We start from the raw sequence: 23610 nt of genomic DNA, 5'->3' as shown, positions 1-23610 counted from the left end.
GGTTGTCAAATGAAAGAAAAAACTGGGACCTAAATTCGACAGACACCGTTGGTTATGGTATGACAGTAGCCTAATGTTTACTCAGTCTGGTGCATAACTGAACAGTCATTGACCACATGTTTCCCACAGCACAAGCCATCTCAGAGCCTTGCTGTAATAAATAGTCCCATAAACCAAAAAAACATTTATATGGCGGAGTCGCTCTGTCAGGAAACGCTTATATATAGGAGTGTATTCATTAGTGCACACAGTAGCACTCGTTTTTCAACGAAAACGAACGTTTTTATAGAACAAATTCAGGTAGGTCCCTCCCCGTTTCGTTTCGTTTGCTTCCGTTTAAGAGTCGTTTCGCAACAGAAACGGCGTAATGAATTCGCCCGTGCTGGGAGCTATTGGACCACGTGACTGGATAGTACACGTTAGGGCAGCCATCGTTTTACCTACTTCATGTCCAACCCAAAATGGGAAAGAGGTGGAAGGATTGGAGAGGATAGAACGAACAGCTTGGCTATTGTGTTCAAAAACTCGCTTTTTCCAATCCTCTCTGTAGGTTTTATTGGTTAAAAACAAGAAGTTGCCAAGTCAAGGTGAGTTTTATTTCGTTCGTGTGTGTTTTTTGTTGTTGTAGATCTTTTGTTTCGGCTTTACTTTGGCTTTCCTGTCTGAATAATTAACTATTCAAGGGTTTTAGACGCAAATCAATATATGTCATGAATAGGGATATAGCTCGGTTGATTTATCAAATCAAATGGCACGAAGTCAGAATTGTATAAATGTATTTTCAACAAGGAATCTCATCAGTCTTTGCCGCCACACCCGCACTTATCTAACTGATTATGACTAGTAACACGCTTCCTGTGTTAAGGCTACAGAGTAACCGTATCTTCACCTTGCTAGTGGGCCAGTCCAGTGGTCACAGCGGACTTCCAGCTGGGGTGTGTGTTGGGGATTAGGCTAGCTAACCTTGCTATATAGGTCAGGTAATGACTAACTCGCGTCAATAGCTGCCCTGAGTGTGTGGTACGTTTAGAAAAGCAGCAACCTCGGGAATCCTTGACAATCTAGCAATACGATAGACTTGTTAAATGCCATAAAACAAATGTCTTTGTGTGCTATGCTGATTTTAATTAGGCTACTGTCATATCATAACCAACTGCGTCGGTCGCATTTAGGTCCCAAAACAGATCTATAGTACCAGGCTAGCTAGATCCTGTTACAGGAGCTACATCAGGTCTGTTATAGGAGCTACATCAGGTCTGTTACCAGGCTAGCTAGATCCTGTTATAGGAGCTACATCAGGTCTGTTACCAGGCTAGCTAGATCCTGTTATAGGAGCTACATTAGGTCTGTTACCAGGCTAGCTAGATCCTGTTATAGGAGCTACATCAGGTCTGTTACCAGGCTAGCTAGATCCTGTTATAGGAGCTACATCAGGTCTGTTACCAGGCTAGCTAGATCCTGTTATAGGAGCTACATCAGGTCTGTTACCAGGCTAGCTACATCAGGTCTGTTACCAGGCTAGCTAGATCCTGTTACAGGAGCTACATCAGGTCTGTTACAGGAGCTACATCAGGTCTGTTATAGGAGCTACATCAGGTCTGTTACCAGGCTAGCTAGATACTGTTATAGGAGCTACAGCAGGTCTGTTACCAGGCTAGCTAGATCCTGTTATAGGAGCTACATCAGGTCTGTTACCAGGCTAGCTAGATCCTGTTACAGGAGCTACATCAGGTCTGTTATAGGAGCTACATCAGGTCTGTTATAGGAGCTGCATCAGGTCTGTTACCAGGCTAGCTAGATACTGTTATAGGAGCTACAGCAGGTCTGTTACCAGGCTAGCTAGATCCTGTTATAGGAGCTACATCAGGTCTGTTACCAGGCTAGCTAGATCCTGTTATAGGAGCTACATTAGGTCTGTTACCAGGCTAGCTAGATCCTGTTATAGGAGCTACATCAGGTATGTTACCAGGCTAGCTAGATCCTGTTATAGGAGCTACATCAGGTCTGTTACCAGGCTAGCTAGATCCTGTTATAGGAGCTACATCAGGTCTGTTACCAGGCTAGCTAGATCCTGTTATAGGGGCTACATCAGGTCTGTTACCAGGCTAGCTAGATCCTGTTACAGGAGCTACATCAGGTCTGTTACCAGGCTAGCTAGATCCTGTTACAGGAGCTACATCAGGTCTGTTATAGGAGCTACATCAGGTCTGTTACCAGGCTAGCTAGATCCTGTTATAGGAGCTACATCAGGTCTGTTACCAGGCTAGCTAGATCCTGTTATAGGAGCTACATCAGGTCTGTTACCAGGCTAGCTAGATCCTGTTATAGGAGCTACATCAGGTCTGTTACCAGTCTAGCTAGATTCTGTTATAGGGGCTACATCAGGTCTGTTACCAGGCTAGCTAGATCCTGTTATAGGGGCTACATCAGGTCTGTTACCAGGCTAGCTAGATCCTGTTACAGGAGAGATATCAGAGCATCTAGCCAGCAGCATCACTGTTGTCTGTCACGTCTTGATTGGGTCATTGGTGACGGTCCTCTGTTTTAGCGCTGCATCATCTGCACTTCAACTGCAAGACCGTTAGAATTGGGATGTTATGATCGCTGTCGACCTACACACCTAAACGAAATCTGAATTTGACACAAAAGAAGTTCAGGTAGTTTTCAGCCTAAATGTAGACTTGGTCAACACAAGAGACCAGTGTTCCCTTGGCTCAGCTAAATCCTTTAGAGTGCCCTCTGCATTTCAATCAGCTCCTTACTAACCCAGGGGCCTGGAAACCCCCGAGACAACCAGCGACAGGACCTAACTCGCCAGCCTCTCTCGTTCCTCCACCTTCCCTCACATTCATTTACAGTATACATATATGAATAGGGACGGATACAAGCACCCAATGTGTTGCCCCATAGTGTGTATCTTAGGCAAATGTTCAGCAGGCGTCCTTTGATTCAACAAAGTTTAAAAAAATAAATAAATGCAGGTAGTCCGCCAATATTGGCAGACTGCCAGGAAAGGGGGTATTAGTTACCATCACTATTCGCTAATCAATTTAAATGTAATCTATTTCTGCTATTACCTATAGCCTGTGAAGCGAGTGGTATAAAATTCAGAACTTGTCACCACAACAGTGGTGGTTCTTCTGAGAAAGGGGGAATGAATGGTTAAAAATGCACCCCCAATGGAACCCTATTGCCAACGTAGTGCACTACTTTTGACCAGAGCCCTATAGACCTTGGTCAAAAGTAGTGCACTCGATAGGGAATAGGGTGCCATTTGAGTCATAAGCCAAAGTCTCCTGCACAAAGGATGTGCAAATTAACATGTTTCATTCTCCCGTGGCCTGAGGCCCTGAAGCCTGGACAGGCATTGAGAAGGACGATTGTTTACATCAGGCTGTGGTCCCAAATGGTACTCCGTTCCCTATTTAGTGCACTACTTTTGACCAAGGTCTATAGGGCTCTGGTCAAAAGTAGTTCACAGGGTGCCATTTGGGAAGTAGACCCAGAGAGTGGCCACCGGCTGCTGGGTTATTCTTCCCCTCTGTTTGGCCATCACAGAGGAGACATGCCCCATTTTAAATGGTTGTTTACTTGTATTAGATAAAGAGCCAAAACGCTTCTCAATGAACTCTTGTCTACAATTCAATTAGTGTGGCCTAACCTTTCCCTTCTCAGCAGCAGCTAGCAGGCTTTAGTTCCTGTTACCACAGTTCCCTGGCTGTCTTTAGTTCCCCGGCTGTCTGATAGCACAGTTCCCTGGCTGTCTGATACCACAGTTCCCTGGCTGTCTTTAGTTCCCTGGCTGTCTGATAGCACAGTTCCCTGGCTGTCTGATAGCACAGTTCCCTGGCTGTCTGATAGCACAGTTCCCTGGCTGTCTGATAGCACAGTTCCCTGGCTGTCTGATAGCACAGTTCCCTGGCTGTCTGATAGCACAGTTCCCTGGCTGTCTGATAGCACAGTTCCCTGGCTGTCTGATAGCACAGTTCCCTGGCTGTCTGATAGCACAGTTCCCTGGCTGTCTGATAGCACAGTTCCCTGGCTGTCTGATAGCACAGTTCCCTGGCTGTCTGATAGCACAGTTCCCTGGCTGTCTGATAGCACAGTTCCCTGGCTGTCTGATAGCACAGTTCCCTGGCTGTCTGATAGCACAGTTCCCTGGCTGTCTGATAGCACAGTTCCCTGGCTGTCTGATAGCACAGTTCCCTGGCTGTCTGATAGCACAGTTCCCTGGCTGTCTGATAGCACAGTTCCCTAGCAACACGTGCTGTCTTCTGTCCTAACAACATGGACAGAATACAGATAGAATTGATCAGACAGGCTGATGATCGGTAATGACACTCGAGCCCATTAATGTGCATCGTTTTGTTCAGGTGACATCCTTTTTAGACAATGTGGAAGAACATGACAATAAACACATTTTGATTTTTTGAATTGAACCATTGCTTTAAGTTGTCACTTTGGTGCAATATTGGTGAAGAGTGATGCAATACAACGTTCCAAGCAATGTGGCAAGCTACACCAGCTGTTGCATAAGATTGCAACATTTGAGTGGGGCAAGAAATCGTCAAAACCCCAGATCTGTGGCGCTGCACAGCACAAACACACGTAGGAGCTACTGGAATGTTGCCAGGCAAATTTCCCCTGAAAGGGACAAAGTATTTCATTTTAAATGAATTCAAAAACAACACAGATCAAATTTATTCATATAGCCCTTCGTACATCAGCTGATATCTCAAAGTGCTGTACAGAAACCCAGCCTAAAACCCCAAACAGCAAGCAATGCAGGTGTAGAAGCACGGTGGCTAGGAAAAACTCCCTAGAAAGGCCAAAACCTAGGAAGAAACCTAGAGGAGGTTTGGGTCTGGGACCAGGCTAAAACGACACGGGTGGGTCTGGGACCAGGCTAAAACGACACGGGTGGGTCTGGGACCAGGCTAAAACGACACGGGTGGGTCTGGGACCAGGCTAAAACGACACGGGTGGGTCTGGGACCAGGCTAAAACGACACGGGTGGGTCTGGGACCAGGCTAAAACGACACGGGTGGGTCTGGGACCAGGCTAAAACGACACGGGTGGGTCTGGGACCAGGCTAAAACGACACGGGTGGGTCTGGGACCAGGCTAAAACGACACGGTGGGTCTGGGACCAGGCTAAAACGGCACGGGTGGGTCTGGGACCAGGCTAAAACGGCACGGGTGGGTCTGGGACCAGGCTAAAACGGCACGGGTGGGTCTGGGACCAGGCTAAAACGACACGGGTGGGTCTGGGACCAGGCTAAAACGACACGGGTGGGTCTGGGACCAGGCTAAAACGACACGGGTGGGTCTGGGACCAGGCTAAAACGACACGGGTGGGTCTGGGACCAGGCTAAAACGACACGGGTGGGTCTGGGACCAGGCTAAAACGACACGGGTGGGTCTGGGACCAGGCTAAAACGACACGGGTGGGTCTGGGACCAGGCTAAAACGACACGGGTGGGTCTGGGACCAGGCTAAAACGACACGGGTGGGTCTGGGACCAGGCTAAAACGACACGGGTGGGTCTGGGACCAGGCTAAAACGACACGGGTGGGTCTGGGACCAGGCTAAAACGACACGGGTGGGTCTGGGACCAGGCTAAAACGACACGGGTGGGTCTGGGACCAGGCTAAAACGACACGGGTGGGTCTGGGACCAGGCTAAAACGACACGGGTGGGTCCTATGAAGTGAATATGGTGCCATTTGGTGCACTATGAAGTAGAGGTCGACCGATTAATCGGAATGGCCATTTTAATTAGGGCCGATTTCAAGTTTTCATAACAATCGGTAAATTTGGACGCCAAATTTTATTTAACATTTTTTAATTTAACTAGGCAAGTCAGTTAAGAGCACATTCTTATTTTCAATAACGGCCTAGGAACGGTGGGTTAACTGCCTTGTTCAGGGGCAGAACGACAGATTTTTACCTTGTCAGCTCAGGGATTCAATCTTGCAGCCTGACTGTTAACTAGTCCAACGCTCTAACCACCTACCTCACGAGGAGCCCGCCTGTTACGCGAATATAGTAAGAAGCCAAGGTAAGTTGCTAGCTAGCATTAAACTTATCTTATAAAAAACAATCAATCAATCATAATCACTAGTTATAAATACACATGGTTGATGATATTACTAGTTTATCTAGCGTGTCCTGCATTGCATATAATCGATGCAGTGCGCATTCGCGAAAAAGGACTGTTGTTGCTCCAACGTGTACCTAACCACAAACATCAATGCCTTTCTTAAAATCAATACACAGAAGTATATATTTTTAAACCTGCATATTTATCTAAAAGAAATCCAGGTTAGCATGCAATATTAACCAGATGAAATTGTGTCCCTTCTCTTGCGTTCATTGCACGCAGAGTCAGGGTATATGCAACAGTTTGGGCTGCCTGGCTCATTGCGAACTAATTTGCCAGAATTTTTCGTAATTATGACATAACATTGAAGGTTGTGCAATGTAACAGGAATATTTAGACTTATGGTTGCCACCCGTTAGATAAAATACGGTTCCGTATTTCACTGAAAGAATAAACGTTTTGTTTTCGAGATGATAGTTTCCGAATTCGACCATATTAATGACCTAAGGCTCGTATTTCTGTGTTATGTTATAATTAAGTCTATATTTGATAGAGCAGTCTGAGCGGTGGTAGGCACCAGCAGGTTCGTAAGCATTCATTCAAACAGCACTTTACTGCGTTTTGACAGCAGCTATGACTTCAAGCCTATCAACTCCCGAGATTAGGCTGGTGTAACTGATGTGAAATGGCTAGCTAGTTAGTGGGGTGCACGCTAATAGCGTTTCAAACATCACTCGCTCTGAGACTTGGAGTAGTTGTTCCCCTTGCTCTGCATGGGTAACCCTGCTTCGAGGGTGGCTGTTGTCATTGTGTTCCTGGTTCGAGCCCAGGTAGTGGCGAGGAGAGGGATGGAAGCTATACTGTTACACTGGCAATACTGAAGTGCCTATAAGAACATCCAATGGTCAAAGGTATATGAAATACAAATCGTATAGAGAGAAATAGTCCTATAATAACTACAACTTAAAACTTCTTACCTGGGAATATTGAAGACTCATGTTAAAAGGAACCACCAGATTTCATATGTTCTCATGTTCTGAGCAAGGAACTTAAATGTTAGCTTTCTTACATGGCACATATTGCACTTTTACTTTCTTCTCCAACACTTTGTTTTTGCATTAATTAAACCAAATTGAACATGTTTCATTATTTGAGGCTAAATTGATTGTATTGATGTATTATATTAAGTTAAAGTTAAAGTAAGTGTTCATTCAGTATTGTTGTAATTGTCATTATTACAAAGAAAGAAAGAAAATCGGCCAATTAATCGGTATCGGCTTTTTTGGTCCTCCAATAATCGGTATCGGCGTTGAAAAATCATAATCGGTCGACCTCTACGATGAAGGTAATATGGTGCCATTTGGGACTGAGACTCCGTGTTCTGTAACTCTGTCTGGTAGCCGGTCGCTCTGTCTGGTAGCCGGTCGCTCTGTCTGGTAGCCGGTCGCTCTGTCTGGTAGCCGGTCGCTCTGTCTGGTAGCCGGTCGCTCTGTCTGGTAGCCGGTCGCTCCGTCTGGTAGCCGGTCGCGCCGTCTGGTAGCCGGTCGCGCCGTCTGGTAGCCGGTCGCGCCGTCTGGTAGCCGGTCGCGCCGTCTGGTAGCCGGTCGCGCCGTCTGGTAGCCGGTCGCGCCGTCTGGTAGCCGGTCGCGCCGTCTGGTAGCCGGTCGCGCCGTCTGGTAGCCGGTCGCTCCGTCTGGTAGCCGGTCGCTCCGTCTGGTAGCCGGTCGCTCCGTCTGGTAGCCGGTCGCTCCGTCTGGTAGCCGGTCGCGCCGTCTGGTAGCCGGTCGCTCCGTCTGGTAGCCGGTCGCTCCGTCTGGTAGCCGGTCGCTCCGTCTGGTAGCCGGTCGCGCCGTCTGGTAGCCGGTCGCTCCGTCTGGTAGCCGGTCGCTCCGTCTGGTAGCCGGTCGCTCCGTCTGGTAGCCGGTAACTCTGTCTAGTAGCCGGTCGCTCCGTCTGGTAGCCGGTCGCTCCGTCTGGTAGCCGGTCGCTCCGTCTGGTAGCCGGTCGCGCCGTCTGGTAGCCGGTCGCGCCGTCTGGTAGCCGGTCGCTCCGTCTGGTAGCCGGTCGCTCCGTCTGGTAGCCGGTCGCTCCGTCTGGTAGCCGGTCGCTCCGTCTGGTAGCCGGTCGCTCCGTCTGGTAGCCGGTCGCTCCGTCTGGTAGCCGGTCGCTCCGTCTAGTAGCCGGTAACTCTGTCTAGTAGCCGGTAACTCTGTCTAGTAGCCGGTAACTCTGTCTAGTAGCCGGTAACTCTGTCTAGTAGCCGGTAACTCTGTCTAGTAGCCGGTAACTCTGTCTGGTAGCCGGTAACTCTGTCTAGTAGCCGGTAGCTCCGTCTGGTAGCCGGTAACTCTGTCTGGTAGCCGGTAACTCTGTCTAGTAGCCGGTAACTCTGTCTAGTAGCCGGGCCTCCCAGTTGCAAATGATGCTCTTATGTTTTTTCCCCAAAAATGTTTTCTTTATCTGAAACCAGAAATATTTTTTGGTTTACACCCCCAGACCAGACTACCCCAGTGACCTAGTAACAGTTAGTCCTAGAAGACTGTGTCAGTTATTTCTGTGAGTGTCATTCTGAAATGTCATTTTAGCTGGAAAAACATGAAATTGAGTACAGCTAATCAATTCTCTCATCATCCCAAATTACTTTGTATTCTTATGCCCTTTTATTTAGGCATACTAGGGGGGGGGGGGGGGGGGGGGGGGGGGTGACTTTCAGCAATGAGTGATGTTGCCCTCAATCTTCTTGGAGTCATTTCATGGAATATTTCAAATATTCTGAAGACAGAATGATTTCATCATGTTGTGGTCTGTTCCAGTGATTGGTATAATATTAACATCAAAGCCTCTGACATCCTATAGTGTTTTTAAAGGTCTGTTGCACGTATATAACCAGCCATAGTCAATTGATTAGCCAGCAGCTGTGGGTTAAAGAGCTGAACTGAGGCAGTTTTAAAATACTAATCTCATATAATTAGCAGATGCTTTTTATCCAAAGTGATTTACAGTACATTGAGTGCATACATTGTCTTGTATGTGATTCCTGCATGTGGGAATTGAACCCATAAACTTGCTACTAGCACCAGGCCCTTACTAACTGAGCCACACATTATAGTAAGAGGAGAATACGAAGCCAATGTAAGTTGTTGGTGTATTGATTTGTGTTTTTTCTCATCCATCTTCCCTTCCTACTTGCTCTTCTCCTCTTCATCCATTTCTCCTTTCTCCTCCTCATCCATCTCTCCTTTCTCCTCCTCATCCATTTCTCCTTTCTCCTCTTCGTCCATTTCTCTCCATTCTCCTCTTCGTCCATTTCTCTCCTTTCTCCTCTTCGTCCATTTTTCTCCTTTCTCCTCTTCGTCCATTTCTCTCCTTTCTCCTCTTCGTCCATTTCTCTCCTTTCTCCTCCTCGTCCATTTCTCTCCTTTCTCCTCCTCGTCCATTTTTCTCCTTTCTCCTCCTCGTCCATTTTTCTCCTTTCTCCTCCTCGTCCATTTTACTCCTTTCTCCTCCTCGTCCATTTTACTCCTTTCTCCTCCTCGTCCATTTCTCTCCTTTCTCCTCTTCGTCCATTTCTCTCCTTTCTCCTCTTCGTCCATTTCTCTCCTTTCTCCTCTTCGTCCATTTCTCTCCTTTCTCCTCTTCGTCCATTTCTCTCCTTTCTCCTCTTCGTCCATTTCTCTCCTTTCTCCTCTTCGTCCATTTTTCTCCTTTCTCCTCTTCGTCCATTTTTCTCCTTTCTCCTCTTCGTCCATTTCTCTCCTTTCTCCTCTTCGTCCATTTCTCTCCTTTCTCCTCTTCGTCCATTTCTCTCCTTTCTCCTCTTCGTCCATTTCTCTCCTTTCTCCTCTTCGTCCATTTCTCTCCTTTCTCCTCTTCGTCCATTTCTCTCCTTTCTCCTCTTCGTCCATTTTACTCCTTTCTCCTCTTCGTCCATTTTTCTCCTTTCTCCTCTTCGTCCATTTTTCTCCTTTCTCCTCTTCGTCCATTTTTCTCCTTTCTCCTCTTCGTCCATTTTTCTCCTTTCTCCTCTTCGTCCATTTTTCTCCTTTCTCCTCTTCGTCCATTTTTCTCCTTTCTCCTATCTCTTCCCAGGTGGGCTTGAACCAGGACCTGGCCTGATCTGTTACCTGGCAACCAGTGACGGGGCACCAATCCTAGCCTCCTGATTGGCTGTGACAGAAGCAGGCTGTAGAGGTGGAGAGGAGGGGGCAACCGAAAACGAACTGCTTTGCTCCACCCCCCCCCCCACCCCCCCTTTTCCCCTTCTTTGTTTTGAGGGGGGGAAGAGGAGAACTCGGCAGGAGGAGGAGTGCTCTGTGGGCGCACTAACTTCACAGACGAGCATGGGGCAGAGTGTTCCTGGAGGCATAAAGACTATTGACATGAGGGATCCGGCGTTCAGGCCTCTGGAGCTGGCAGCTCTGGACCATAACAAGCCCTCCAGGCTGGACCTGCTGCTGGACATGCCCCCTGCTGGACAGGCGGTCCAGATGCAGCACTCGTGGAACAACAACGACCGATCGCTCAACATCTTCGTCAAGGACGACAACAGACTGGTGTTCCATCGGCACCCCGTGGCTCAGAGCACGGATGCCATCCGGGCCTGTATCGGCTACACCCGGGGGCTCCACGTCTGGGAGATCAGCTGGGCCATGAGACAGCGGGGAACGCACGCCATCGTCGGCGTGGCGACAGGAGACGCTCCTCTTCATTCTGTAGGCTACACCACCCTGGTGGGTAATAACCACGAGTCCTGGGGCTGGGACCTGGGACGGAATAAACTCCACCATGACGGAAAGAACCTGCCTAGTAAGACATACCCTGCGTTCCTGGAGCCGGATGAGACGTTTATAGTCCCCGACTCATTCTTGGTAGTGTTGGACATGGACGAGGGGACTCTGAGCTATATTGTGGACGGACAGTACTTGGGGGTGGCTTTCAGAGGACTCAAAGGGAGGAAGCTGTACCCTGTCGTCAGTGCTGTGTGGGGGCACTGTGAAATACGAATCCGCTACATCAATGGACTCGATCGTAAGTAGTGCCTATTACAGAGCTCTCCAACCCTGTTCCTTGAGAGCTGCCCTCCTGTAGGTTTTGCCCCAGTTGAAACTGAATCAGGTTAGTTAATCAACCAGTTAATGATGAGAATGAGGTGTGCTAGATTAGGGTTGGAGTGAACCTCCAGGATTAGCTTTCCATGAACAGGGTTGGAGTGAACCTCCAGGATTAGCGTTCCATGAACAGGGTTGGAGTGAACCTCCAGGATTAGCGTTCCATGAACAGGGTTGGAGTGAACCTCCAGGATTAGCTTTCCATGAACAGGGTTGGAGTGAACCTCCAGGACTAGCGTTCCATGAACAGGGTTGGAGTGAACCTCCAGGACTAGCGTTCCATGAACAGGGTTGGAGTGAACCTCCAGGACTAGCGTTCCATGAACAGGGTTGGAGTGAACCTCCAGGACTAGCGTTCCATGAACAGGGTTGGAGTGAACCTCCAGGATTAGCTTTCCATGAACAGGGTTGGAGTGAACCTCCAGGATTAGCGTTCCATGAACAGGGTTGGAGTGAACCTCCAGGATTAGCGTTCCATGAACAGGGTTGGAGTGAACCTCCAGGATTAGCGTTCCATGAACAGGGTTGGAGTGCCCTGGCCTATAATATATTGTCTAAACTGTAATTGTTCAGGGTTGGCTTTGGTCTTTGCTCTGAGACATGATTTTAGACTATTTTTTTTCTTTCTAAACGCCATAGGAATCTACTATTAGCCTCGTCTCACAGCCAGCTGTTGTCTTGGGTGCTTTGGAACGTTCAGAAATATTCTATGTAGAACAAACATGCCTCTCTGACATGCATTAGGATAAGGAATCATGTTGGATCTAGTTTTGACACTTCTATCTGTTACAGTTGAAAAGATGAGGGTTACTGCACGTGTTCCTAGCTATCACTTAATACTTAGGGAATACCTAGGGAACTATAGTAACAGTGTCTGTCTGGACATTGGTATGTGGTTGGAATCTGGCAAATGTGCCTTTTTGCTCCACCACTGGCAGGTCAAATGAGAGAATCTCCCAGACACTTTTTATTTTATTTTAAATGTTATTTTTAAACCAGCAAATATTTGTTGGGACATAATTACACCAAAAAATAACTGAATGAGCATTCTTTAATGTTTTAAAAAAAACAAGAACTGTATTACTAGTAATAAGTAATGTATGGCTCAATTTACCTTTTTGTGACCTGAGTTTTAAACAATTAGTTAATTATTTATTTTTTGATACAATAGTCAAACTGATAAACGGTTGTACAAATGAACATCAACAATCGACAAAGTTCCTTGCTCTGCCACAAAATGCTGAGTGATACGGTTTATATATTATTAGTTCAGGGCTCGAACACTGACGGTTTTTTTTTTACAATGAGCACGTAAGTTCATATTTAGGAACACATACAAATAAATGAAGGATAACAATAAAATTGAGTGTTTTTAATGACTAAAACGATTTTTGGCGTGTTGTACGCTCCATCAAGCACAATGTACCCCCAGATATGAGTCATTAGGTGAGACCAAATTGTTCAACTGCCCCTTTTAAGTTAACGGCACTTGTGTGTTGTCTGTCTCAGAGATGAGAATCTCTGTACGCTGGCAGCAGAACGTTGCAGCAAACTAATATTGAAAATCAACCTAGCATGTGAACAAAACGATGTAACTAGCCAATAATCACCAGGACAAAGTCATACTTCACTAGCCTTTCAGGTCCATTCAACCAACTTCTACATTTGGGCTTTGGATTGGGGGAGGAAGAAGAAAAAAAAACTGTTCCCAAATGCTGTGTGATCACCCGCCAACGTGGCTGGTGAAATAGACATCTTACCCGCTAATGCCAAAATCTACCCGCATTTGGCAGGTGACGGGTGTTAATTTCCCACCCTTGTTGTAATACTTCCTCCTAGGGAGCTTCAACAGCAGTGTCAGTCTGTCTAGACATTGGGTTGTACAGATTGATGTGATTCAGAACTAGGGTCATAGACACCATTTCAGGGCTGCATTTACATGTTCTTAAAAATACTCAAAATGTATCTAATATATATATATAAAGTCAAGAAATCTGTAATTGATTTTGAATGTTTTTGCTGAGAAGATCTTAGTCGTACAGTGTAGTCGCCGACTGCTAGAAATGAACAGTAGACCATAGGAACTGACAAGACAACACAAACAGATCTGGGACCAGGCTAGCCTAACTGTAGTCTGTTCTAGCCTGGTTCCGTATCTGTTTGTGTTGTCTTGCCAACTCCTTTACATTAACAGTGACCATAGGAACTGGCAAGCGAGCACAAACAGATCTGGGACCAGGCTAGCCTAACTGTAGTCTGTTCTAGCCTGGTTCCATATCTGTTTGTTATCTTGCCAACTTCTTTACATTAACAGTGACCATAGGAACTGGCAAGAGAGCACAAAGGTCTGAGATCAGGCTTCTCTGGTGTTGCCTTGGTGTGCGTTCTTGTTTTTAATGGGGCCAACCTTTGAACGTTCTGTTACGCTCAAGTTAATTACATCAATAAACACTGAAATTGTGTGGACATCTCAAATGGCACCCTATTCCCTATATAGTGCACTACTTTAGACCAGAGCCCTATGGAACCCTATTCCCTATATAGTGCACTACTTTAGACCAGAGCCCTATGGAACCCTATTCCCTACATAGTGCACTACTTTAGACCAGGGCCAATAGGACTCTGTAGTAGTGCACTACTTTCGACCAGATCCCTATTGGACCCTATTCCCTACATAGTGCACTACTTTAGACCAGGGCCAATAGGACTCTGTAGTAGTGCACTACTTTTGACCAGAGCCCTATGAGACTATATTCCCTACATAGTGCACTACTTTAGACCAGGACCAATAGGACTCTGTAGTAGTGCAATACTTTCGACCAGAGCCCTATGGGACCCTATTCCCTGCATAGTGCACTACTTTAGACCAGGGCCAATAGGACTCTGTAGTAGTGCAATACTTTTGACCAGGGCCCTATGGGACCCTATTCCCTACATAGTGCACTACTTTAGACCAGGGCCAATAGGACTCTGTAGTAGTGCAATACTTTTGACCAGGGCCCTATGGGACCCTATTCCCTACATAGTGCACTACGTTTGACCACAGTTTTGAGTACAACTTCATCATTGTTATTGATGTAATGAACTTGGGTGTAACAGTACATTTCAAAGGTTGACTCCATTTTAAAATACATTACTGCACATCAAGGTTACACCAGAGACCTGAGGATTTGTAGCCTGGACTCAGACCTTTGTGCTCTCTTGCCATTTCCTATGGTCCACTGTTAATGTAAAGGAGTTGGCAAGATAACACAAACAGATCTGGAACCAGGCTAGAACAGAATACAGTTAGGCTAGCCTAGTCCCAGATCTGCTAGTGTGGTCTTGCCTACTTCTATGATAAATCGATCTGGGACCAAGTTAGAGGCATCTTGCTTCTACACCTGCATTCTAGCTGTTTGGGGTTTTAGGCTGGGTCTCTGTACAGCACTTTGAGATATTAGCTGATGTACGAAGGGCTATATAAAATAAACTTGATTGATCTACAGACTACACTGTTAGGCTAACATGGTCCCAGATCTATTTGTGCTGTTTTCCCAAACTTTAGCCTGCCAATTCAGCAAAAGAGTCTAAACAGATCTGGGACCAGGCTAGAGCCATTGATTACAACTACTATGTAAGCCAGTTGGGCACTACCTGATAATATGCCACTGGCATCGTGATTACATTTTTATTTATGTATCTCTTCTATGCCCCAGAAACAACAAACGTAATCATTTAACAAACCTGTTCATCACTTTGATCTAGGTTTTTGGGGTAGTATTTTCTGTAGTAAGGAGTGGCAAGAGGAATAGTCCCTCTTTTAAGTGATTAATCTGACATGACTAGAGTAGTGCGCTGTAAAGCCTGTGATATGTTTCCCAGTTCCCACGCACACCGAACAGCAATGCAACATGCAACAATTTCACCGATTTTACTGAGTTACAGCTCATATAAGGAAATGAGTCCATTTGAAATAAATATATTAGGCCCTAATCTATAGATTTCACATGACTGGGCAGAGACTGGGAGGCAGGCCCACCCACTTGGGAGGCAGGCCCACCCACTTGGGAGGCAGGCCCACCCACTTGGGAGGCAGGCCCACCCACTTGGGAGGCAGGCCCACCCACTTGGGAGGCAGGCCCACCCACTTGGGAGGCAGGCCCACCCACTTGGGAGGCAGGCCCACCCACTTGGGAGGCAGGCCCACCCACTTGGGAGGCAGGCCCACCCACTTGGGAGGCAGGCCCACCCACTTGGGAGGCAGGCCCACCCACTTGGGAGGCAGGCCCACCCACTTGGGAGGCAGGCCCACCCACTTGGGAGGCAGGCCCATCCAGTCAGAATGCTTTTTTTTTCCCACAAAAGGGCTTTATTATAGACATAAATACTCCTTAGTTTCATCAGCTGTCCTGGTGGCTGGTCTCAGACGATCCCGCAGGTGAAGAAGCCGGATGTGGAGGTCCTGGGCTGATGTAGTTACACGTGGCCTGAAGGTTGTGAGGCCTGTTGAACGTACTGCCAAATTCTCTTAAACGATGTTGGAGGCGGCTTATGGTAGAGAAATTAACATTCAATTCTCTGGCAACAGCTCTGGTGGACATTCCTGCATTCAGCAAGCCAATTACACACTTCCTCAAATCTTGAGACATCTGTGGTGTTGTGTGACAAAACTGCACATTTTAGTGGCCTTTTATTGTCCCCGGCACAAGGTGCACCTGTGTAATGATCATGCTGTTTTAATCAGCTTCTTGATATGCCACACCTGTCAGGTGGATAGATTCCCTTGGCAAAGGAAAAATACTCAGTAACAGGGATATAAACAAATTAGTGCACAAAATTTGAGAGAAATAAGCTTTTTGTGTGTATAGAATATTTCAAGGATCTTTTATTTCAGCTCATGAAATATGAGACCAACACTTTACATGTTGCATTTTTTGCTGTGCGGTAGCGGAACGTCTTAAATGTTGCGCCTTCCTCTGACACTGCCTAGTATACAGATCCTGGATGGCAGGACGTTTGGCTCCAGTGACGTATTGGGCTGTACGCACTACCCTCTGTAGCGCCTTACGGATGCCATGACAGGCGGTGATGCAACTGGTCTCCTGAGGGGGAAAAGGCGTTGTCGTGCCCTCTTCACGACTTTCTTGGTGTGTTTGGACCATGATAGTTCATTGATGTGGACGCCAAGGAAGTTGAAACTCTCAACCTGCTCCACTTCAGCCCCGTTGATGTTAATGGGGGTCTGTTCGGCCCTCCTTTTCCTGTAGTCCACAGATCAGCTCCTTTTGTCTTGATCACATTGAGGGAGAGGTTGTTGTCCTGACAACACACTGCCAGTTCTCTGACCACCTCCCTATAGGCTGTCTCATTGTTGTCAGTGATCAGACCTACCACCATTGTTATCGTCAGCAAACTTATTGATGGTGTTGGAAACAGTGGGGAGCTTGACGTTCTCGCTCTCCCTCCAAAGGGCTTTAGCGGCTTGGGATACATATGCTTATATTGTTTGTTTCACTTGCTTTGGCAATCAGAAATGAATAGTAAACATTACCTTACGTTACTCGTTACATTATACAGAAAAGTTTTTAAATAATAGACATTTCAAATGTTTATATTATGGCCATGTACTGTGTTGTAACAATATGAAAATAGTTGAAGTTAGGGCTGGACGTTATTGCCAAAATAAATCTTATATTACAGTATTTTTCTTTTTAAAAATGTATTATTTAATTTTTTTTACAGTATTTTATGTATTTGTACAATGTAAGTTCTAAATTTGCTTCATGAGTAGTGCTTGACCCTAGGGAGGCAACACATACACTACACACATACTAGGTCAATGGGTCTTCCTCCATTCTGATTGATTTATACTGTTCTATTCAACTTCAACCAAAAAACTATTTTCATCCATTTCTTGATTTCATTTGAGATCATTTCCACACTGCAACTTGGGCTGTACGATATGGGCAAACAATCTAAGCTTTATATTTAACCAAATGTTGCAATTTGACTTGTGATTTAGAACAAAACACTTGGGTGAACTGTTGGAATCATGGAAATAGAAAGATTATTCTAATTGTATAGTTGGAATATAATAATGTGCACTTTGAATACAGTGTTTTGACAAGACAACAAATTTAAAATGCCAGGGAGGAGTTATTGTGACCGTGTAGGAACCAAAGTGTTGATAAGTGTTTCCTATGGGACCCTATAATATTTGGCTCCATTTAATGTTTTCTCTTCGCTGCTTCATGTAGCTAACATATTCCTCTTTGATTTAGAAGATACTGTTGCACAAACAACATGCTAATTTAGATCTACACAGTCACTGGTATTATCAGGCTGTGTAGCTAGTTACGTTTGCTCCGACTGTACATTTATTAGCTAACTACCGATTATCATTAGCGGCTGACATGATGCAGGCCTAACTTGCAAAGAAAAGGCAAACTAGTGTAGTTATAGAACGCTAGTGGATTTATATTAGGAAACAAGGAAAACAGCATTATTGTCTTCAACATTAACCGTGCAAACTGAACACACGGGATCCATGGTCGAGCAACATCAAATGCACTCCTTGAGTGGCGGGGCTAGGTCTGTGGAAAGCGGGCGTAGACATCAGAGAGAGATGACTCAAGTAGTGGAGTAAACTAAAAAGGAACTTTACACACGACATATCATATTTAACAAACCAAACGTTCAAATACCGTTATAGAAGGTAAAGTTAAAAACCCAAACCGGTCCGTGCATCAATACCGGTATATCATAAAATACGGTATACCGCCCAGCCAATAGTTGAAGTACAAAAGGGAAAATAAATAAATATGGGTCGTATATACACTGGTGTTTGTTCTTAACTTGTTGCCCTTTTTCTTGTGGCAACAAGTCACAAATATTGCTGCTGTGATGGCACACCGGTATTTCACCCAATTTGCGTATGGGAGTTTGTAATCTGAGGGAAATGTCTCTATGGTCATACATTTGGCAGGAGGTTGGGAAGTTAAGCTTAATTTCCACCTCATTTTATGGTCAGTGTGTGCACTTAGCTTGTCTACTCTGAAGAGCAAGGTCTGCCTACAGCGGCCTTTCTTAATAGCAAGGCTATGCTCACTGAGTCTGTACATAGTCAAAACTTTCCTTTAATTTTGGGTCAGTCACAGTGGTCAGGTATTCTGCCACTGTGTACTCTCTGTTTAGGGCCAAATAGCATTCTAGTTTGCTCTGTTTTTTGTTAATTCTTTCCAATGTGTCAAGTAATTATCTTTTTGTTTTCTCATGATTTGTTTGGGTCTAATTGTGTTGTGTTGCTGTCCTGGGGTCTGTTTGTGAACAGAGCCCCAGGACCAGCTTGATTAGGGGACTCTTCTCCAGGTTCTTCTCTCTGTAGGTGATGGCTCTGTATTGAAAGGTTTGGGAATTGCTCCCTTTTAGGTGGTTGTAGAATTTAACGTCTCTCTTCTGGATTTTGATAATTAGTGGGTTTCGGTCTAATTCTGCATGCATTATTTGGTGTTTTTACGTTGTCCGCAGAGGATGTTTTTGCCAAAATCTCAGTTTTAAAAAAAATATATATTTAGTTATAATTTGGTTGGGAAAATGTTAGCCAAATTGAGGTTTGTTCATGACGATAATCTTTAGTCTAGTTAATCTAACAGTGTTATCAGAACATTTAGCTAGCATGTTTTGTAGTCTAGTATAACAGGGGGGGTATTTTGCTCTTCTCTTGCGAAGTAGCCTAGGCCTTATCCTGGCTAAAAGCCCTTGATTGATAATCAATCAATGTTATTTTGTTTTTCTGCATATTTGTTTATTTGATATCTGGCTGGGCAGCTCATGTATTACTTTGCTAATATCTGATCTGACACATCTAGCATGCTATAATTAACCAATAAGGCACCTCTGGGGTTTGTGGTATATGGCCCATATACCACGGCTAAGGAATGTTCTTAGGCACAACGCTTTGCAGTCCTTAGCCGTGGTATATTGTCCATATACCCCAAACCCCAGAGGTACCTTATTGCTATTATAAACTGGTTACCAACGGAATTAGCGCAGTAAAAATAATTGTTTTGTCATACACGTGGTATTACAGTCTGATATACCAAGGCTCTCAGCCAATCAGCATTCAAGGCTCGAACCACCCACTTTATAATGTAGCATAAATCAAGTGTGTTATTTTGGTATTTACTCGCACATAGGCAACTCGAAAATCGCATCGGAGGTTGTGAGAGATGAACATGAGACTTCCCATTTAAAAAAAAATATATATATATATAATATTTTCGTCAAGCTCAGTCAAATTGCTTATTTATACACAACCATTTTATGATCTGGCCATAGGTTTTCAAGTAGATTTAAGTCAAAACTGTAACTCGGCCACTCAGGAGCATTCACTGTCTTCTTGGTAAGCAACTCCAGTGTAGATTTCGCCTTGTGTTTTAGGTTATTGTCCTGCTGAAAGTTGAATTAAATTCCCAGTGTCTGGTGGAAAGCAGACTGATCCAGGTTTTCCTCTAGGATTTTGCCTGTGCTTAGTTCCATTATTTATTTTTATCCTAAAAATAAAAAAAACTCCCCAGTCCTTAACGATTACAAGCATAGCCATAACATGATGCAACCACCACTGTACTTGTGCATGTGACATTAAAACTAGAAACTATGCTTGAAAATAAGTGGTTAACATAACACTTTGTAATCAAGAAAAAGTTGATTGCTTTGCCACATTTATGGCAGTTTTACTTTAATGCCTTATTGCAAACAGGATGTGTGTTTTGGAATATTTTTATTCTGTACAGGCTTCCTTATTTCACACTGTCATTTATTTTAGTATTGTGGAGTAACTACAATGTTGTTGATCCATCCTCAGTTTTCTCCTATCACAGTCATTAAAATCTGAAACTGTTTTAAAATCACCGTTGGCCTCCCTGGGCAGTTTCCTTCCTCTCCGGCAACTGAGTTAGGAAGGAAGTCTGTATCTTTGTAGCGATTGGGTGAATTGATACACCATCCAAAGTGTAATGAGTAACTTCACCCTGCTCAAAGGGATATTTCATTATTGCACACAGTGAGTCCAAGTCCATGTGACTTGTTAAGCAAACTTTGGCTCCTGAACTTATTTAGGCCATAACAAAGGGTTTGAATACTTACTGAATCAAGACATTTCAGCTTTTCATTTTTTATTAATTTGTAAACATTTCAGAAAAATAATTCCACTTTGACATTATGGGATATTGTCTGTTTTGCTGTGCTGTACTCTAAATGTCTCTCTTCCCTCCCCAGCTGAGCCTCTCCCTCTGATGGACATGTGTCGGCGCTCCGTGAGGGTAGCTCTGGGCAGAGAACGACTGAGTGAGATCCATGGTCTGCCTCTACCAGCCTCTCTCAAGAATTACCTGCTCTACCAATGACCCCTCAGCACAACATAGAACACAACTTAGATCTGTGGACTGCTCCGTCTGTTGTCTCAGTACATACACAGAACATGCGTCTCTCTCTCCTGACTGCCCCGTCTGTTGTCTCAGTACACACACAAAACATGTGTCTCTCTTGCCCCGTCTGTTCCCTCAGTACATACACAGAACATGCGTCTCTCTCTCCTGACTGCCCCGTCTGTTGTCTCAGTACACACACAAAACATGTCTCTCTCTCGCCCCGTCTGTTCCCTCAGTACATACACAAAACATGTCTCTCTCTCGCCCCGTCTGTTCCCTCAGTACATACACAAAACATGTCTCTCTCTCGCCCCGTCTGTTCCCTCAGTACATACACAAAACATGTGTCTCTCTTGCCCCGTCTGTTCCCTCAGTACATACACAAAACATGTGTCTCTCTCGCCCCGTCTGTTCCCTCAGTACATACACAAAACATGTCTCTCTCTCGCCCCGTCTGTTCCCTCAGTACATACACAAAACATGTGTCTCTCTTGCTCTTTCTGTCTCTGGGATTTTCCCCCTCAGGAGGGTAACCCAACCAGTTCAACAACACATCACTCCAGCCTCTCGGTTCGAGCTCTGACTCATCCTTCCCAGCCCTCAGGGTTGGTTTGTACCAATCACACCACAGAGTGACAAGAACATCATTGTGTGACGCTTGGAGTGTTCAGGAAGCCGTGGAGACCGTGGTTGGTAATGGGTCAAGTCATTTTTTTTTTTTATCCTGTTTTTTTTTTAGTGGTTTACTTCAATCATATACTGAGATAACCACGTCGATGACAGACATGACATGCAGAGGACTTTGTGCATATCTTTGCTGGTCCTGGGGGCTTTGAGATGCCTGCCATAGTGGTACTACAATATGTCAGTCTGTGTTGAAGTGCAATGAGTTTAATGGTACGTCAGTCTGTTGTGACCTCAACACCTCTTAATAGTGATTTTGACTTTGTCTCTCTCCTTTTCCGTTTTGTCTTCTTTAAATGAACATTCAATCAAGTGATTGCTGTATGACATGTCCTGTTGGTAAATAGTTGTTTTATTGTGTTGGACTCAAACCCCTTCATTTTGGTGGAGGGCCGTTGTGTGCTATAAACAGATAGGTTTGTTGCATGCTGAAAGATATTTGTAAACATTTTCCAAGCACAAGGTGGTGCCATTTCTCATCTTTACCAGTTGCTCCTCTTTTTAATGGTCCATCAGGAAATAGTACTCGTTTTTATGTACTTGAGAGATTTTATGACATTTTCCTTGGAAGGTTTGTAGTGCTCACCTTCCCTCCCCAGTAGATGCTGGTTGATCTAGACCCAGACTGTGTGTGCCTGGTGATGACCCAGCACGGACCTCTGTTAGTAAGGTGGTGATACAACTCCATTACTCCTGGAAGCACCAGCACTGCAGTTTGTCCCTCAAGGTGACCGTACACCTCCCCCCCCAACCTTTTAAAGGGACAGTTCACCCAAATTACAAAATTACATTTCCCCCCCCCCCCCATGACATTGTAAGCTGTCTCTGGACAAGGACGGAGTACAATCCAAGTTTTGGGTTCGTTTACCTAGAATCCCATAGACTGCTTTCAGGGTAAAAAAAAAAAGAAGTCTAATTTTATTTGGGTGAAGTGTGCCTTTTAACTCTGCTCTGCTATCAGGTTTTCTCCCTGCAATATTTGAAGCACCTGTTAAATGTACCGATGTCCCCAACAGATTTTTATTGAAGAGCTTTTAAAAAAAATATATATATAAACTGAATGATGACATCGTTGTGAGAATTTCTAACATGTACTAGCTGTTTTGTCATTGGTCACCAAAGGCAAGCCATTCACTGTACAATGTCCGTGACCCATGGTCTTTCTCTCTGCTTTGGACCCATAGACTGTTTTATGTATATCAAGTACTTGTTTGGGTATAAGGGATGGTTAGGCAATTCTAAAATGTGTGGGGATGTCATTGGAAGGTGTGGGGTCTTTTTAATTATTTTTTTAAAATGAGTTACCTATTGTTTTGTTTTAGTTGGAAAGCATATGTTCAAACGGCAATCTGTTTCCTGTATAGTGGACTACTTTTTGTTTTAAATGGGCAGATGTAGTTGGCGTTGTGCTGAGCATTGACTGCGCTGATCGTTTTGTTTTTTTTCACGTTTTTTTCTTTCTAGTTTGCTCCTTTTTTTGTTTTTCTTTATGTAGTAACTACCTAATAAAAGTTTATTTCTAATTATATTTTGTGTTGTGCTGTCAAGTGACTTGTGTATAATTTCATGGGGTCCTCAAAGTATTGACATGGTAATAGAACCAAGTGTGTGTGTGATTCGAAATGGAACTGAATTGTGTAAAGTTTGAAATATGGTAATTTTAAACTCATCTGTCGCTTCCGATAATCATGGGTTTGATTCCTGCTGGGGCCACCCATACGAAAAGTATGCACTCACTTTGGATAAACACGTCTGATTAGTAGGAAATGGGAGCTCCGCCTGGATCTTCCTCATCTAGCCGTCAGGGGATGCCAAAGAGCAGATACTGACCTAGCACCAAACTACCTGTATGACCGTTCAGCTGAGTCTCTTCTAAAACATTTCACTCCCAAGTGAATCAATTTGCTGTAGCGACTTAGCACCGTGTGATCATAAAGACCATATCAAAACAGATTTTCGCTCAAGATAATTCTGCAGTGTTGCCTCTTGGCTCTTGCATCAAAAAACCAACTGACCGTCCACTACTTTTCTATAAGTCGATTGTCTCCAAGGGTAAAAACCCCCCAACAACATTCAGATATTTGTCATTGTTCATACTTTGATTCAATATCCTGTATGACACCAGACATATTTGTATAATATTAAGTGAATTGTTGAGGTTTTAAATGCTCTAAAATGACAAACAATGGTGACTATCACATGGAATTGTTTTATTTATTTTTACCCTGACCAATAAAACTGGTTCACTGAAGTCCGGAACTTTCCACTGACAAACAACACTATTTCCAGGTGGTTGAATAACCTACT

At 44.7% G+C, this 23610-nt stretch overlaps 1 protein-coding gene across 1 annotated transcript; it reads left to right on the top strand.

Moving 5' to 3' along the window:
* Nucleotides 1–397: 397 nt before the first annotated feature.
* On the top strand, nt 398–22831 carry LOC129861338 (SPRY domain-containing SOCS box protein 1-like). The gene is made up of 3 exons (XM_055932679.1): nt 398–587; nt 10191–11129; nt 20468–22831. The coding sequence occupies exons 2-3, from the start codon at nt 10442–10444 to the stop codon at nt 20593–20595; spliced, it is 816 nt and encodes a 271-aa protein (XP_055788654.1). The 5' UTR covers nt 398–587; nt 10191–10441; the 3' UTR covers nt 20596–22831.
* Nucleotides 22832–23610: the final 779 nt, after the last annotated feature.

The sequence above is a fragment of the Salvelinus fontinalis genome, chromosome 8 (genome assembly GCF_029448725.1).
Source record: "Salvelinus fontinalis isolate EN_2023a chromosome 8, ASM2944872v1, whole genome shotgun sequence".
Classification (NCBI taxonomy): Eukaryota; Metazoa; Chordata; class Actinopteri; order Salmoniformes; family Salmonidae; genus Salvelinus; species Salvelinus fontinalis.
The sequence above is the reverse complement of the archived record's forward strand: the minus strand, read 5'-3'. Positions and strand labels throughout refer to the sequence as shown.